This window comes from Podarcis raffonei, chromosome 1 (assembly GCF_027172205.1).
Source record: "Podarcis raffonei isolate rPodRaf1 chromosome 1, rPodRaf1.pri, whole genome shotgun sequence".
NCBI classification, from domain to species: Eukaryota; Metazoa; Chordata; class Lepidosauria; order Squamata; family Lacertidae; genus Podarcis; species Podarcis raffonei.
The window spans coordinates 51,143,193-51,158,942 of NC_070602.1; the positions used below are offsets into that span (position 1 = coordinate 51,143,193).

The 15,750-nt window shown below is 47.2% G+C and overlaps 1 protein-coding gene across 1 annotated transcript in view; it reads right to left on the bottom strand.

Annotated features, from left to right (window-relative positions):
* Positions 1-2,696: 2,696 nt before the first annotated feature.
* LARGE2 (LARGE xylosyl- and glucuronyltransferase 2) overlaps positions 2,697-15,750 on the bottom strand; it is a 52,111-nt gene continuing 39,057 nt past the window's right edge. Inside the window, exons 3-16 of the mRNA XM_053387314.1 lie at positions 14,343-14,500; positions 12,683-12,942; positions 11,910-11,992; positions 11,449-11,572; positions 9,400-9,571; positions 8,876-8,980; positions 7,271-7,383; positions 6,944-7,069; positions 6,611-6,766; positions 5,961-6,124; positions 4,882-5,160; positions 4,544-4,690; positions 3,663-3,858; positions 2,697-3,540 (exon numbers count right to left, since the gene is read on the bottom strand). Coding sequence (XP_053243289.1) covers positions 3,343-3,540; positions 3,663-3,858; positions 4,544-4,690; positions 4,882-5,160; positions 5,961-6,124; positions 6,611-6,766; positions 6,944-7,069; positions 7,271-7,383; positions 8,876-8,980; positions 9,400-9,571; positions 11,449-11,572; positions 11,910-11,992; positions 12,683-12,942; positions 14,343-14,460 — 2,241 coding nt within the window. The 5' untranslated portion in view covers positions 14,461-14,500 and the 3' untranslated portion in view covers positions 2,697-3,342. The remainder of the gene's footprint in view (positions 3,541-3,662; positions 3,859-4,543; positions 4,691-4,881; positions 5,161-5,960; positions 6,125-6,610; positions 6,767-6,943; positions 7,070-7,270; positions 7,384-8,875; positions 8,981-9,399; positions 9,572-11,448; positions 11,573-11,909; positions 11,993-12,682; positions 12,943-14,342; positions 14,501-15,750) is intronic.

Below are 15,750 nucleotides of genomic sequence, written 5' to 3' on the forward strand. Positions count from 1 at the left end.
CCGTATAAATAGAGAACACTCAGAGCTGCATTTCAGCTCCTCTCTCCCATCCTTTCAATTCTCCTCACTTGGCCTTTTCCCCTGGGGCCCCATTGCAACAGTTTTCTTCACCATCACATGCTTATAGTATAGGCAAGAGTCTTTTGTCCATTTAGTGCTCTGCTATCCTATATTGAGCTCCTTTCTCCCATTTTCAAAATCCTCCAATGCAATGTGGTCTTTTCCCAGCTGTACTGACCTTATGCTTCCCTCCAGTCCGCCTCATTCTACACTTTGAGGCTGTTCTTCTGAGCAGTTAAAGGTTTGCAGTATCTATGATATCACAGCTGATTAGCCACAAAAGCAGGTAGGGGACCTTTACAGCACGCCTGCAAAGCTGAACCTCTCCTATACTTATTATTTCTTGGCCTGTAGAAAAATAAAATATAAAGTTTTATAATGGTAAAGAGTCTGGGCTTCAGTTTCCCTTCTTTACAGAATTTAAAGCTCCCTGGACCTGCAAGGAGAGTTGGCAATGACCTGAACTTGGCAAAGTACTGCAGTCACTGACAGCTTGGTCCTATAAGGGCTGTAGAGTAAGTCAACTGGGCTTCAACTTCTGGTAATAGCTTCCTGTATGGATTGTGCCAAGTGGGTGGTAACTAAGTTTTACTCGGAAAGTAGACCTGTTGAAAATAATGACTAATTAACTTGACTAAGGCCCATTAATTTCAGTGGATCTACTTCGAGTAAAAGAAAGTTGGATACCATGCAGAATACTTTTCTGTCCTTGGCAGATTTGTGGGTTGTAGCCAAGAGTTCCCTGAAGGAATTGTTTCTCTAGTTTGTTCTCTCCCCTGTTCCTCATTTTCATGACTAGTAGAAATGAGGAAAGCATTAATACTATGTGGACATAATAACCAAACAACTCTCACAGCAGCTTGAAAAGGATTTTCCTCAAAACTTTAATGTTTTTTTAAAAAGGAATACTTGTGCCCATGCTGTACAGTGCTCAGTGTGGGACAGTTTCAGTGTTTACATCAGCCTGTCTAGCGGGATGGAAAACTTTAATCCCAGCACTTTGGAAGCTCTTGAATTCCAGGAAATCAAAGGAAAAATCAAAGAGTCCAGCAGCAGAAGACCCTAGACAGACTCCAGAACCAAAGAGAGAAACTACCAGAAAATCTATGACACCCAAATCATTTACAGCTTGTGAGAAATCACCTTAAATTATATAAACAGCAAGGAAAGAGTTTTCCCGTTACATCTCCACCCTTGTGCTCCAGTGTTTGATAATTGTGGACCATGGCTGGGCTGAAGCTGCTCCCAGCACAGACATTCAGCTACAGCATTCATTAACAGACCCTACGTCAGTTGCAGATACAGCAACATGCTCATGTGTTCCTTTCTTCAAGAAGTGGAATTAGTCCCTTCGAGCATCAGGTTCACCAAGCAGCTATCAGGACGGCAGCCTGCATGCATTGACTTGCCTACTTCCATGGTTGCACAGACTTAATCTGTAATTAGCTGTGACACTTAACTGCATCTAGACTGAAGACAATCCGATTCCATTATGGACTCCTGCACAAGGCCCAATTGTGCAGCCCTTGGTCCTGATCATACACACAGTTTGAGCTGATATTACTCAGGAAAGCAGCTGATCAAGGCTATATTCCAGCAGATATAGGAAGGGCAAGACTTGCGTTCCTCCATGGGAGGGGGAAAGTATGTTTGGCAATGATGTGCAACATCAAGCTAAACAAGATTTACTGATTAGTAGCCATGATAAGAGGTTCTATTTAGCTCTGGTGAGATGAACTACACCCGCATTTTAGATGTGGGGGTGGGGGGCAAATAGGCAAGCAGGGTTTGGGCTTTTTCCAAAATGCCCTGCTTACACATTTTCAAGGATCCTCGCCTGAACCCTGTTGGAAAGAAGTTTGTTTGGACTAAAGGGATCTTGGTTTCAGCCATGTACTCACAGCAAAGCATGTGCGCTATATAGCCCCTGTAACAAGGACCTGGTTTTCCTTACACTAGGCTTTTTTCTAGATAGTAACGTTATCCATGAAGTAGGCACAAGGCAGGTTGGAGAGAAGGTTCCTTACCAACACCCCTGACAGCCACATTTCTTGATGGTGGTCAATAGCACCAAAGGCAGAATGTGGGTGAAGCAACAGTTGTGACTCTTCTGCCTTGTCTGTGTGTAGGGAAACTCTGTGCTAAAATATTTCCTATTCCAGTGCAGGGCTTCTCTACACACACATCATAAAAAGGAAAGGAAAGGCTGCACCCATAGAGATAAGCAGGGTCACATGCAGCCCCTAGGCCTCAGGTTCCCCACTTTAAACTCTTTCAGAATGGGTCCCACACAGTCCTTTTCCCATCAGTAAAGCCCTGATCCATGACCAACAGGAAGGCTATGCAGATTTGTAAAAGGCAGGTTACAGGCAACTCCTGTTTTGCATGGGTTCAAAGAACGTGCAACTGTGCACACATATGCTGGTTTTGGACCTGCAAGATGGTGTGACAGGGTGTTGTTGTTGTTTAGTCGTTTAGTCGTGTCTGACTCTTCGTCAGGGTGACAGGGTGGGGTGGGCTTATGCATGCTCCACCGACATGCACAGTACCCTGAAATGCAACCCATGCACAAATTGGGTTGCCTGTATATGCATACAGTCCCTCTTGCCACATGTATAGGAATAGCTCACATAAGATTTTCTAGATGCTCACTTTATATGATTTAGTCATAATTGTCGTATTTCGGTTTTGGCTTAGAGGGGACAAATGAAAGAGCTGGAAATAAGATGGGGCTACTACACTGATAGAGGGACACAACACATAGTAGAAGTCTCAATTTCCACGTCCAGTCTACCTTTCTACCACAGGAAACAGGTGACTGTAGCTATATTAAGGCATCAGGCTCATGGGGTGGGAAAGGCCCACCCTCAAAACAGCAACAGAGGAAGTTGCCTTAGAGTCAGGCCACTGGTCTGTCCACACCAACAGGAAGTGGCTCTCCAGGATGTCAGCTCAAGAGCACACCTTCCCTTCTCTTCATTCCCATGCTTCCCCCCTCAGTTTGGAAACAGATGTACACAAATGTATGTAACTTGCCTGATTTAGATTGGGAGCATTGTTTTGATTGGCTCCATAGCCATGAATGATATGCCACCTGCCCCACCCCAACCGGCTGCAATTGTACCCACAACTTAGACAAAGTGTGTAGCACCCGGCTACCATTGGGAGGGTGGCTCTGCCGCAGGTCTGAACTGCTCCAGGACACAAGCGTGGTCTGCTGCCCCTCCTCTGCAGGGCATGAGTTGCCTTGCACGGACTGTCCTTTGGTGTGCGTCTTGCCATTCACAGGCTTCTCTCGGCAGTGAGGTATTTGAGTGCAGCGGCGCCGTACTTGCGCGACAGGTCCTGGTGGAACTCCTCCCGCAGGGTCTCCAGGCAGTCGCGGTAAGTGGAGCTCAGGCGGAACTTGGAGATGTCAAAACTGGGTGCGTGAGGCATATGGATCATGAAGGCATTGGGCAAGACCAGCAGCTCATTCTCCTACAAAAAGGCATGAAGTTGCTGGAAAGGCAGGCTCCCTTGGAAGCCACTCCCCCCAGCCCAGGATTTCTGGGAATGCGCAAAGAGGCAACCTTGCGGGAGACATTAAGCAGCACACTCACCTGGGCGTCAAGCTCCATGATGTGAGACACCTTGTTCCAGCCGAAACCGACAAATCTCTGGTCGTACAGGGGGCAGTCGCGCCTCACTACAACGTAAGGCTCAAAGTGCAGCTGCCACTCCACGCGATAGGGCACCGTGGCTGTCCGCCACTTGGCATAGTCCGTTGGGGCATGGCCCTGAGGCCACACATGGTACCTGCACACAGATACACAAGGGAGCTGAGAAAAATCTGCACCTCAGGCCTAGTATGACACTCCGACCACTGGCTGGGGTAGCCAGCCTCTTAGAGCCATTCTGAACCTCTTTAGTCAGCAGGGCAGAGTTGGGCTTGGATGAGGGAGATCGGGCTTCATGTCTTAGCTCTGCCACAGACCCATATCATGGCCAAGGCAAAGTCACCTTGGTCTCAACTCCCCACCTGTAAAATGGGAATGATGCAAATATGCCCCTATGAGTGCACAGCTGTGCCTTAACAGGTGGCTGGGAACTGGATGAGCCCAGGACTAAGAAAAAGGGCATGAGGAACAGCAGAAGAATCATAGAATCCAATGAAAAGTTGGGGGGGATGGAAATGAGGAAAGGGACTATTTATTTAAATTATTTATACCATGCTCAGCACGGGGCTCCAAAGCAGGGAGAGGGGACAACATGGAATGAAACTAAAGAGGGGGCAAATTGTGCCCCTACATCCTAACAGAAGAATGAATGCATGTATGCCAGTTACAAATGGCCAGTCAAATCTTAGGCTGCAAGCCACCACTAAGAAGGGTTAAGTGCTGGGGCTGGTCATGCCTGTTATCTGGTTTCAGAGGGCAGTCCAGCAATTGGCTGAGCCAGCATTTCAGCTGCTAGTGAGGGGTTTTTTTGTCCCAACACTTACCTGAAGGTATAGAGGGAGCCCATGTCCAGCATGGAGAGCAGCTCCGCTTTGGATTTGGGGAAGGTGAGGCGGTAATGCAGAGTCTCAAATGCAGGCACAATGAGGGCTGCCTTCCTTTGGGGCAGCTCAAGCTGCAAAATGGAGGTCCTGAGGCACAAAGGAGAGGGGGAAATGCTATTGGTCTGTTGCTAAATGGAGGAGTCCAAGCATCCTGTATCCCTTCCCCATGAAAAATGTTCAGTGCTGGCATGGGACCAACACATACTGGTGGAGCCATCCTCTCCCAGTATGGAAGTGTCTACCGCTTTACACAGACTGGGAAAGGGCACAGCACCCACCTGAGATAATCATAGAGGCCATACATAGGCAGGAAGTCAATGTCCGTCAGGAAAACGTAAGATGTCTGTGCATTCTTCAGTGCTACGTTGCGCAAGAAGTTGACCGGGTAAAACTGCCCTTCCTTGTACACAATGTGATAGGCAACGTTCCTGCGGTTGCTCAGCACTTCCGAGGCCTGGGCATACCGCAGGAATTGCTGGGCCTCTGCATCTGACATATACAGCGCCAGACTAATGGGGCCTGTCCAGTGTTTGCATATGGCCTCCAGCATCTGTAACCTGCAAATCAATGGGACAAGTCAAGAGTGCAAGACACCCTCAAGTTGGCAACAACAAAAAGCCACAAGGCTGAGCCACCCAGGCCTGAAGGAACATTAGAATCTGCATCCAGTCCTGCAGTGAGTTTTTCCTTCCTGGTTTCTTGTGTGTGCAAGCTTCTGTTGACAATTGTATCAAAGGGGGCTGTCTACACTTTGTCCCGGAAGCTGCCATTTGCACACGATTCCTTGACTTCTTAAAATATAACCTTACAAACCTTGGCACAACTGATCTGGACAGTATTGGTTTTGTGTTCCCCCTGTTCCTAACTATTGCCCAGTCCTTCTGCTACCATCAGAACCATTCTTTTAATGGCTGGCTTGCACCACTGCACCCATTTTCTGACTCATGCAGCTAGTTATTGTTCCTTTCATAGGTTTTATCTTCTATCCATTCTTCATAATCCTCAAGATTCTTCCTTCCACCACATAGAAAACTGCCATATTTCTTCTATTCTAGTATTCAAGGGATATTAGTCATCTTTTGTTAAATATTTCCCAGCAACTCTGGGTGATAGAAACCCATTCTAAAAAATAAACAAAAGCAGAATTCTCTGGAAAGGATTGTCACCCTCGCAGCTGGGCAGTGAGAATATTGCCATAGAGATTTCCAGTTTGATTAACTCAGCTTGGGCACAGAGGCCTGCTGGACCAATAAATGCATATAAAAGAGACACAAGCTGGCTGGACATTTAGCTCCCAAGCAGAAGAATTTATGCTGGAAGGCACCACATCTCCCCCTCTTCTTTTCCCATCTGGTACCTGTCCATGGAGAGCTGAGCTACAAGAGTGACATCAATTGCATCAGCCAAGATCGGGAAATCGTACTGCAGGAAGAAGAGATGCACCCGGTGCTGAATAAGGCTCTGTCTCCGAAAATCATAGCAAGGATCGTCTTCATCCAGCTCCTCTAGGGCCTGCTGGAGCTAAATTTTACGCAGGGGTGAGAAGACAAGGAGAGAGATAAGGCTAAGTTGGCAAATTGACCTAGAGTGAAGCACAGCCACAAAGCAGCTTTAAAAGACAGGGTTTCTAGAGCCTGAGATACTGCTGGGAGAGTGGGGAGGGTCCAGAGTTTTGTACCAAGCAGAACATAACCTCATCAGTCCACTAATCCTAACTGAAATAATACGAGTGCATTGTTCTGAATGTGGTGAAAACATGCCAGATTTCTTTAGGTTTGCCATTACATTTTATTAGGAATAAAAACTAGAAGAGAACAATGAAATCGAAGCAAAATATAATGGGTGCAAGCAGCTATCTTATTTTTAAAAGACATCTGAAGGGAGTCCTGTTTTTTGAGCTACACACCCCCTCCATTTAATAGAGCAGCTAAATAAATGGGAAGTCTGGAGGGATTTTCCATTTCAGGCATGAGGAGAAGGGAGAAGGACAGAAAATTAGGCTCCCACCTGGCCATTGGGCAAGCTGGGGAGGCTGGCACAGCCAAAAAGCTCCCTGCGCAGCAGGTTGCCATCATACTCAAGGAAGGTCAAGTAGAGGTTCCGGAAGAACTCCACGTGCTTATTCTTCACCCGCAGCTTCTTGGGAGAGTTCCAGTGGATCACCTGAGAACAGACAGCTAAAATATAAGGCTGGTTACAGATGCCAATCCACTCCACATCTTCAGTCAAGCCCCTACAGAACTGACATTGTCCTAGACTGGCGATGCCTGGAAGGCTCAGCCAAGGGTCACCGTTGCAAAAGGAATTCAGGAAAGACTCAGCCAGGGAGGAAATGCCCACCTTAAGATCAGACACCTCTGTGTAGCACTGCTCTGCGCGGGTGTGATCAGAGAGCTGCACGTTCCAGAAGCAAGGGAGTTGGTATACCAGCGTTGGGCTCTGTTTGATCACTGCATTAAAAATGTCCTAAAAGAGAGATTGCAGTTTGCACACTGGGCACTCTGGAAGAGGAGAAAGGCCCAGAGTAAAATCAAGTGTGAAGCCAAACGAGGAAGAAATAAATAGGTCTTTATCCCGCTACAACCCACAATGTCTGCAGGAGACAAAAGGTGTGTCCGGGGGCCCAGGCTGGAGGACAGCGAGGCATGCAGAGCTCAGGGCACTTGCCTGGTCGGCCAGCGAGGTGGACAGCATGCTCATGAGCTCCCGCTCGGCTGTCAGGCGCCACATCTGCTCCCAGCCGATTCGGCGTAGGCGCTCCAGCAGCAAGAGGATCACTCCTAGGAGAAGAGGAAACCATGAGCACCACCACGATTGGACAGAAGCAACCAGGGCATCCCTCAGCTCAACTCTTAACAATGCACTTCCACAGTGTGCATCTTTTTAGAAGTGGAAGAGGGCTCTGTTTTCCTGGATCCCCAGGAAACCTCCTTGTGTTGTTAAGATCCCTTTGGTGAAAGAGAGTTTGCAAACATCTTAATCAATAAAAATGCTATTTTAAAATCCTTGCAACAGGAGGAGTGGCTGCTCTTCAGTGTTGACAACCAAGCTGACAAGCATGGAGAACGAGTCTTTTCCTATTATTGTAGCAGCAGCAGCAGCAGCAGCAGCCATGAACTCTTTCCTGCCTCCCCACTAGGGGTGCCTGCCTTGCATGGAGAAACAGTTCTCTGGACAACCATCAGGTGGTGCCAAGATATCCTACAGACCTGCCAAGCAGCTATCCATGATAGAAAGCTTGTTTCTGGAGTCAGGTGTGCGTGTCTATTGCCACACCATTCGACCCAGCTCCATCGCTGGTTACTCACACTCTGAAATACCAGCAGCAGAATAGTTTACAACTTCACTGAACTACAACTCCAAGGTGTGTGTGTGGCAATGACAGTCAACACTGGCATAAAACCAACATACGCATGCCCTACAAAAACTGTTAACGGTAGACTTGGAGGCCACCTGGTCCAGGCACCTGCTCAATGCAGAAAATTCAGAGAGAGAACACCTAAGAGACAGCCATCTATCCTGCTCCCATTAACTGGTCTCATTACTGAACTCTTTTTATTCTTAGGTTTTCCTAATGTTCAGCTTCTGTTATCCAATCCCAGTGGAGCTAGTTCTGCCCCTTGAGGCAGCAGGGAACAAGTCTATGCAGTCTTCCACGGGACAGCCTTTGGGGCATTTGAAGCATACTACCCTGCTCCTCTCCGCCTTTTCTTCAGGCTCTGCAAACCAGTCCCTTTAATCCATGGGCACTGTGATACTTTTGCAGTCCTCCGTTGGCCCCCCAGTCATGAGCTAGTGGGAGGGTTGAAAGGTACGAAGAACCAAGAGAGGATTGTGAGGAAAGCACTGCTCTTTCCCACTTCCTCTTTCGGCTCTCTTTGCTTTTGAAGCGTTGGATTAACTTTATAGGATCCAGCTTTTACCCAGATTCCATGGGAAGCCAGAGTGTGTGTGCACTATGCCTCTCGGGAGGTAGGGGTGCTGATCTGGGGAGGAGAGTTAGAAATGATCAGAGGGGGTAGCACCCACAGCATTCGCTCAAAAATCCAAATCTGCCATGGGTATGGAAAGGAAGCTACCTCTTCTTTCCTCATAGGACTAGTTTTCCTTGTGCTCGCTGGGATTTGCTCAAGACCACCTAGTCAACTTCACAGTTGAACCAGGATATCTGAACCTGGATATTGTCACATACAAACCCAGCACTCAAGCCACGGGAACAGAGGACTGCACAGACATCATGCTGTCATGTCCCCACATCCCTCTGGAGCTCACCTGTGTTGAAGCCGCGTCCCAGTGCTGGCCATGGTTTATGGTTCTTCCAGAGATTCCCTAGGTACCAGTCACTTTGGTTTTCCACCAGCCCAATCACCTGTTTGTCTGGATTAAGAGATAAGAAAATGAGGCCAAAGGCAGCTAACAGACTTTGCTTGTCAACAAGATCAGTACCCTGGAACTCACTAAGGATCATCCCTGCTGTATAATTTTGAAAGGAGCAGAGTAAATGGAAAGACCACCGAGTAAGAAAAGAAACCCTTTCAGTATCTAGGGCCACCAGAGCTGTCCTATACCATGAGCCATTGCCTCTGGAGAGGTGCTCAAAGAGGTCAACAGCTGGGGCAGGGAACTTGTGGCCCTCCAAATGTTGCTGGACTATAACTCTCATTAGCCTTGAGCATCTAGTCATGCTGGCTGGGGCTGATGATGAGAGAGCTGGAGTCCTCAAAGCATCTTGGAGGGTCACAGATTCTGTGTCCCTAGTCTAAAGGATCCCTATTCCCCCAGGAGTCATCACTTACCCGAGAACTTCCCAAAGATGGCCCATAGTTCAGCAATGTCAGTGGCAAAGGTGATGTCCGTGTCCAGGACAATGACCTTGGAGAGATCAGAGGGGAGAGCCTTTGTGAGCGTCAGTTTCATCAGCCCATAGATTCCAGAGTAGTGCTTGTTGGGGATCCAAGAGATGTCGGGCTGCAAAAAAAGAAAGGGGGGGGGGAGAAACATTTCAGAAAAGGAGAACAGGCAGGCCAGCATCAGCATCACATGTCTGGTCTATAGCCAAGATGCCTAAAATTGCTCTTGTTTCTATGGCTTGAGCAACAAGCCAATACTGAAAATGAGACCATGACTCTAAACTAGTCTGTATCTCTTTGGTAAGATTTAGAAGCGCTTCACACAAATAAAGTGGTGTGGGAATGCTTTCAACTGCAAAGATGGTGCTTCCGCATGGCACTCCTGTTTTGGAGGGCAGCTTGCACACAAATGGAAACCTCCATGGAAATGCAATTCCAAGCAGCCTCCATGTCCCTTGCCATACCTGTGAAACAGGCCTGCAAGTCTGTAAGAAGGCATTTGGGGACTAGCAAACTTCATCAACCTGGTCATTATTAACATTTTCTAATGGGCTATTCTACTGATATTTTTGTGTTTTTATATTGTAAACCGCCCTGTGGATCTTTGGATGAAGGGTGGTATAGAAATTTAAATAATAATATAGTGTGGCAAGACTTCAAAGGCATTTATGGACTCCCAATTCTGCTCTAGATTTCATGGCCCCCTGCAATTTTCCTTTCCCCCCACCCCCCGCCCACTAAAAATTCCCACCCCATCTTCAGTGAAAGTACATGGTCTGTTCAACCACAATCCACTTTCCTGTTTTCTCAAGGGTCAGAAATATGGGGGGGGGGGAATGGAGTGTGAATCATTGCACTAAGCTTGGTTGGGTGAACCTTACCTGTCTAGATAGTTTTAGATGCCAAACATATACCTGGGCACTGCCAATTATTTTAGGCATGGCAGGAAAATGCATGTTCTCCTACCCCAGATCTAATTTCACCTTTCTTCATCCAATTCAGCCAGAAACAATGGAGAGTGACTTTCTGATTCACAGCAGAATAAATAAGGCAACTCCATTGTCTAAAATCTAAGAGCTTTAATCCCAAAACAATTGAATCAAAGAGTACAGATGCATACTCCTGGAATCTGGCTACTTTCAAATTTCAAAAACAAATGAATTATGTTTCTGTCCCTTCCTATTTTATTATGGACAACAACTTGCACATAAAGTTTTGGCAAGAGCAAGAGGAGACTGCCTGGCACAGTGCCCACTGTTCATTAGGGACACTTATGTGGCCTTGGAAAACTCCAGGTGCTGCTTCAGGGCTCCCTGCCTTAATCTTTCTGCCCTTCTGTCACTTTGCTGAAATATTAGCATTCTTGGACATCAGAATCATGACAGTGCATCATATAATCATTTCAAGTGCAGATTTTGGCTGCTGTTCTGCTGCAAAGTTCTAGGTGACCTTAAGGATGATTCATGACCTTTTGGATCCATTCACAAGCTTGGATCCAGCCACTATCCATCAGGGGGCTCAATTCCAAGGAAAAAGGTGTTTATTTAAGTATATTGTATTTATTGTTTCTTAATTATGTTATTTAAAATAGTATTATTATTTTAGTAGCAGTAGTATTGTTTAGTTTTTAATATGGAATTTGTATTTTATGTTTACGTGAACACACACAAATGCACACACACAAACACACTTCTCCCACCTCCCCAGATATGTAAACCACTTAGAGATTCCTGCTGAAATGAGAAGGTTAACTTTATATATTTCGAAATCATTCAGATCCTGTCAACAGGTCTTCCCACTCTACAAACAAAATGACAGTAGTAGCAGATGAGAGCGCAGAAAGCAATGGAAAGGGTTTGCGTCTCTCATTCCTACGGAAGGGCCTTCCCTACAGGGCTGCTCACTTCATGGAAAGAGGGTGTGGAGAGGGAAGGGGAAAGAGGGAGAGGGAACAAATGGAGAAAGAGAGAACGAGCCTGGCTTGATCTCCCTTGCCTTCAGGTCATCAGCATTGTAGAAGCTAACATGAACAGAGGGCACCATCCAGGACTCGAACAACATCTGCAGGATCTTTTGGGCCACAGAGTCAGTAATGAGATGGAAGTGAAGAGGGTTCTTCCTGCCAAGGAAGGAAACAGTTAATGCTTGCAATAGTTGAAAGCAAGATGCGAAATACATCCAATTCCCTCATTTTGCACCCCCCCTCCCATGCAGCAGCTGATGCCTTACTATGCCACATACAGAACCCTGGCAGCTGCATTTAAGTGAAAAAGGATGGGGTCAGAGGACCCTAACTAGTCTTCACTTGTTCTATCTTTTCCCAGCACACCCAGAACCGCAGCTTGGAATCAAAAGTGCAGAAAGGCATCCTATTTTAACCCCGTCATCAAGTCCTGGGAAACTCAGAAGCCTCCACTCAAAAGAAGAGCAGCCTTCCCCACCCCCTCCAAGGTTACCTGTGGAAGAGGATGGATTTCACCAGGGTGACGACATCCCGACTTGCATTGTATCCAGCACAGACAATTGCAACGTGGAGAAGCTGTCCAGAAACACAAAGATGCCATCAGGCCTGGCCCCCCATCCACAATTCACTGCAAGAGATCCTCTCCCCCCTTCCCCTCCAAGTGGAGCTTTCAGAAGCCGCTCCCCACAATACATGCAGAATCCACCTGTCCTGCCTGGGCCCTTTCTTCTTCACCCAAGTCAGTAAAAAAGGGTGAGCAGAGAGTTCACTTTTCCCAGAGCAAAATGGATAATACAAAATGTTGATGCAAAACCAACCAGAGTTAGAAATGGACATAGAAACCAGGCGCAAGCAAGGACTGCCTCCTTGCCCTCAGGGGATTATCATACCAACACATATCTTAGGGTTCAGAAAAGCATTACATTGCAAAATAAATATCACGGTACCTACACCAGGAAGCGGCAAGAGTGGGAATTATATGGCTACACCTATTATCTTAGGGCAAGGGCAGCCAACGTCACAGCCTCCAGAGGTTGGGAATTACACCTCCCACCACTCCCAACCATTCTAAGCTGGCTGGGGATGATGGGATATGTAGTCCAAAACCTCTGGAGGGCACCATGTTGGCTACCCCCATCTTAGGGAACGTAACAGGTTCAGGAGCCTGAACAACAACACGCCTCTTGCTGTGCGACCCTTCTACAGTTTTGCCATAACTATTTGCCTGCAAGGTGCCTTGGCAGCCAGTTAGGACATCGCCTTTACCTCGCACTTCTGAACCATTCTCTGCTTGAGGCAGCCGGTGCTGTTGTCCCTTCCATCCTGGTTCTCTATGAACTGCGCTCCCTGCTGGCTGCTGTCCGTCCCATCCACAGCCTCGTCCTGCATCTGAGACTGGCTGAGTTGCAGCCTCAACAGCTGGTTTTCCTCTTCCACTTTCTGTACTTGGGACACCAAGGCCTCGTGGTTAAGGTATCGGCTTGACTGTTCCCCAAAGCAAGGCGGGAGCAGGAAGGAGCATCCATCTATAGAGGGGATCCCCGCCCCCCAGGAAAAGAAAACATAAATAGGGGAGTGGTGAGAGAAGGAGGAGGATGCATAGTCACTGAGCCTTTTGCACATACTTCAGTGAAACTAGAAGGACAAGTGGGAAGAAGGATGAGAGCGGGAACAAATATTTTATGCAGGTTTCTTGAATTCATATAGCAAGGTTGCAAAGTTCCAGCACTATAAAATATTCCCCCTATCTCTTTGCATAGTCCTACAATTTCCTTTTTTAGATTCAATTATATTAATTCCACCGGCTATCTTTCTCTGCAGTCAAATGGACTTAATATTACTTTAAGACTATTCAATATGAAGCTGAATGCTGCTCCTCAAGTGGGTGAATGTGAATCTGAACACTCAAGAGTTAATGTACAGTATCACCCCACACCATGAATGAGATGGGCAAGAAAGAAGAGAGTGGCGTAACAGGAAGGGGCATAGCTCTGCCTCTAGCTTCTCCATTCATAACTTTGCGGCCAGAGAGTAGTACTGTATCAATGCAACCTAAGAAAACAATATTCTGAAAACCCAGCGCTCATTCTCTCTGTAATGTATTTTCTGGAGAGATCTGCCACTGACATCAGCAAGGGAGGGGGAAGGAGGCAACACCCTCAAGCCCTCTCCAGCGAAGACTCTCTAACGGCCATAAAGGCAACTGCCAGGGAGAAGAACCACACAACGGATGGAGCCCCAGCACTCCCAAGGTGAACATTATTACCAGCTCCAAGCCTGGATTGATCCAAGGAGGGCTTGCTCAGAATACTGGCCCTCTGCGAAGAGAGGCCACCAGGTGCAAGGGAAAAGGGTCTGTTTGTAAGTTCTAGTGTAGAAGATCCAAAGGTTTACAAGCTGCCTTGAATGCTGAGAAGCTGGGAACTAAATATGCTATTTGGTGATTGTTTTTAAATTTCCCAAATTGGAAATCTGGCCCGTTCTTCATCATATATGAGAGGGATCAGTTCCTATGTGTTTGGGCTATGAGAAAATCACATACATCCAAGCAAGGCAGTGGAACCATCCTTCTGTCACCGTAATGTCTGACGGTGGTGGACTCTCTTTCATGGAAGGCTTTTAAACAGAGGTTGGATGGCCATCTGTCGGGGATTCCTGCATTGCAGGGAGTTGGACTACATGACCCTTGGGGTTCCTTCCAACTCTACAAGTCTAGGAAAGCTTTCCTATTCCTATTACGCAGGAGGAAACAGAGGTCACCCTCTGCCCAAAGCTCTCAAAGTGAGTTGGCAGTATAGTTGCAATTCCACTCTGGAGTCCCAGCTCCCACCCACGTGTACAGCTGCCACAGGGCAAATCTGTGGCACATGCTTTCATCACACCACCACCCTTCCGTTGTCCATGGGCCATCCTTGCCCTCACTCACACTCCAGATTACCCATAAAGAGGTAGAGCCATGAGATCAGGAAGACCAGGGTCACTGTGGCAAGCAGCAGCTTCAGCTTCCCACGCCAGGGGCACAGCATGATGGTGGCAAAGGTCATGTGGGCAGGCCTAGCCGCACCGGGGCCAGCATCCTACACCCTGCAAGAGAAGAACAAAAGAGTGGACCAAAAATGTTAACCGGCGGAATTGATCCTCAAAATGGAAACGGAGGACTTTGCTAGACTTGGCTTTCCAGAACCAGCAACAGCAGCAGCAAGCAGCTGAAACATTTGCCCCCAACTTTGGATTCCTATGTGAGTCCACAGCCTATGCATTTTGCACCAGCAAAGTCTCCTGATTTGAGGTCAACAGCCACATCCTCCTCTCCCATGAAGCCTCCCCAGTAGCGGGGGCCTCATTCATTCTCCAAAATGGCCAAGGGTGTCTTGAAACATGCTGGAACTGCAAAAGGTGTCACCAGGACGTCTAATAGCATTCGTGGGCACTGACAGCAAGCTGACGATCGCATCTGAGGAAGCCAAGGAGTCCTCTCTGAGTCCCACCAGCCAGGATTTGGAAAAGCAAAAAGTATCCTACTCTTTCAACTCCCTTGGCTTAGCAGTAGATAATTTCCCAGTAGGAACTTGCCAAACAAAACTCCTTGAACTCTCAGCTGTGTGCTTCTTTCACCCTAATCAGCACCTGAGTCATCCAAGCTGAACCCAGTTCTAGAAACGCACGGGAAAGGGTAACATGAAGGTCTCTTGTTTTAACATATATTGCTGAAAATGAGCCCTTGCCACTTAACACAGCACTCCTTTGTTCAGCAGAGGCAATTCACTAATACAGTGGTACCTCGGGTTACATATGCTTCAGGTTACACACTCCGCTAACCGTGAAATGGTGCTTCAGGTTAAGAAATCATGCTCCAGCAGCGCGGCGGCAGCAGGAGGCCCCATTAGCTAAAGTGGTGCTTCAGGTTAAGAACAGTTTCAGGTTAAGAACGGACCTCCGCAACGAATTAAGTACTTAACCCGAGGTACCACTGTACTTTCTTCCCAAGAGAAACTTGCAGCCCAGAGTATGAACAGCAGCCAGTACAGGTCATTGGAAACAGTGTTTGGTTTGGAGATAAGGTAGATGTCCTTGCTCAGTCATGAAGCTCACTGAGTGGCCTCTCGTAAAACATTATCTCTCAAACTACCTCAATTCACGGAATTTTTGTGGGGACAAGAATTCCAAAGCACTTTATTATGCTGAAAAGGGCTACAGAAGCGATAAAATTAATACCTACATTTCTGTTTAACAGCTTGACCAGAGCAATCTTGCGCTACCAAACCCTGGTCTGATGAAAGACAGATTTGTCAGTGTGTGCATGGCTCAAACCCTGTTTTCAAAGTTAGGGCCTG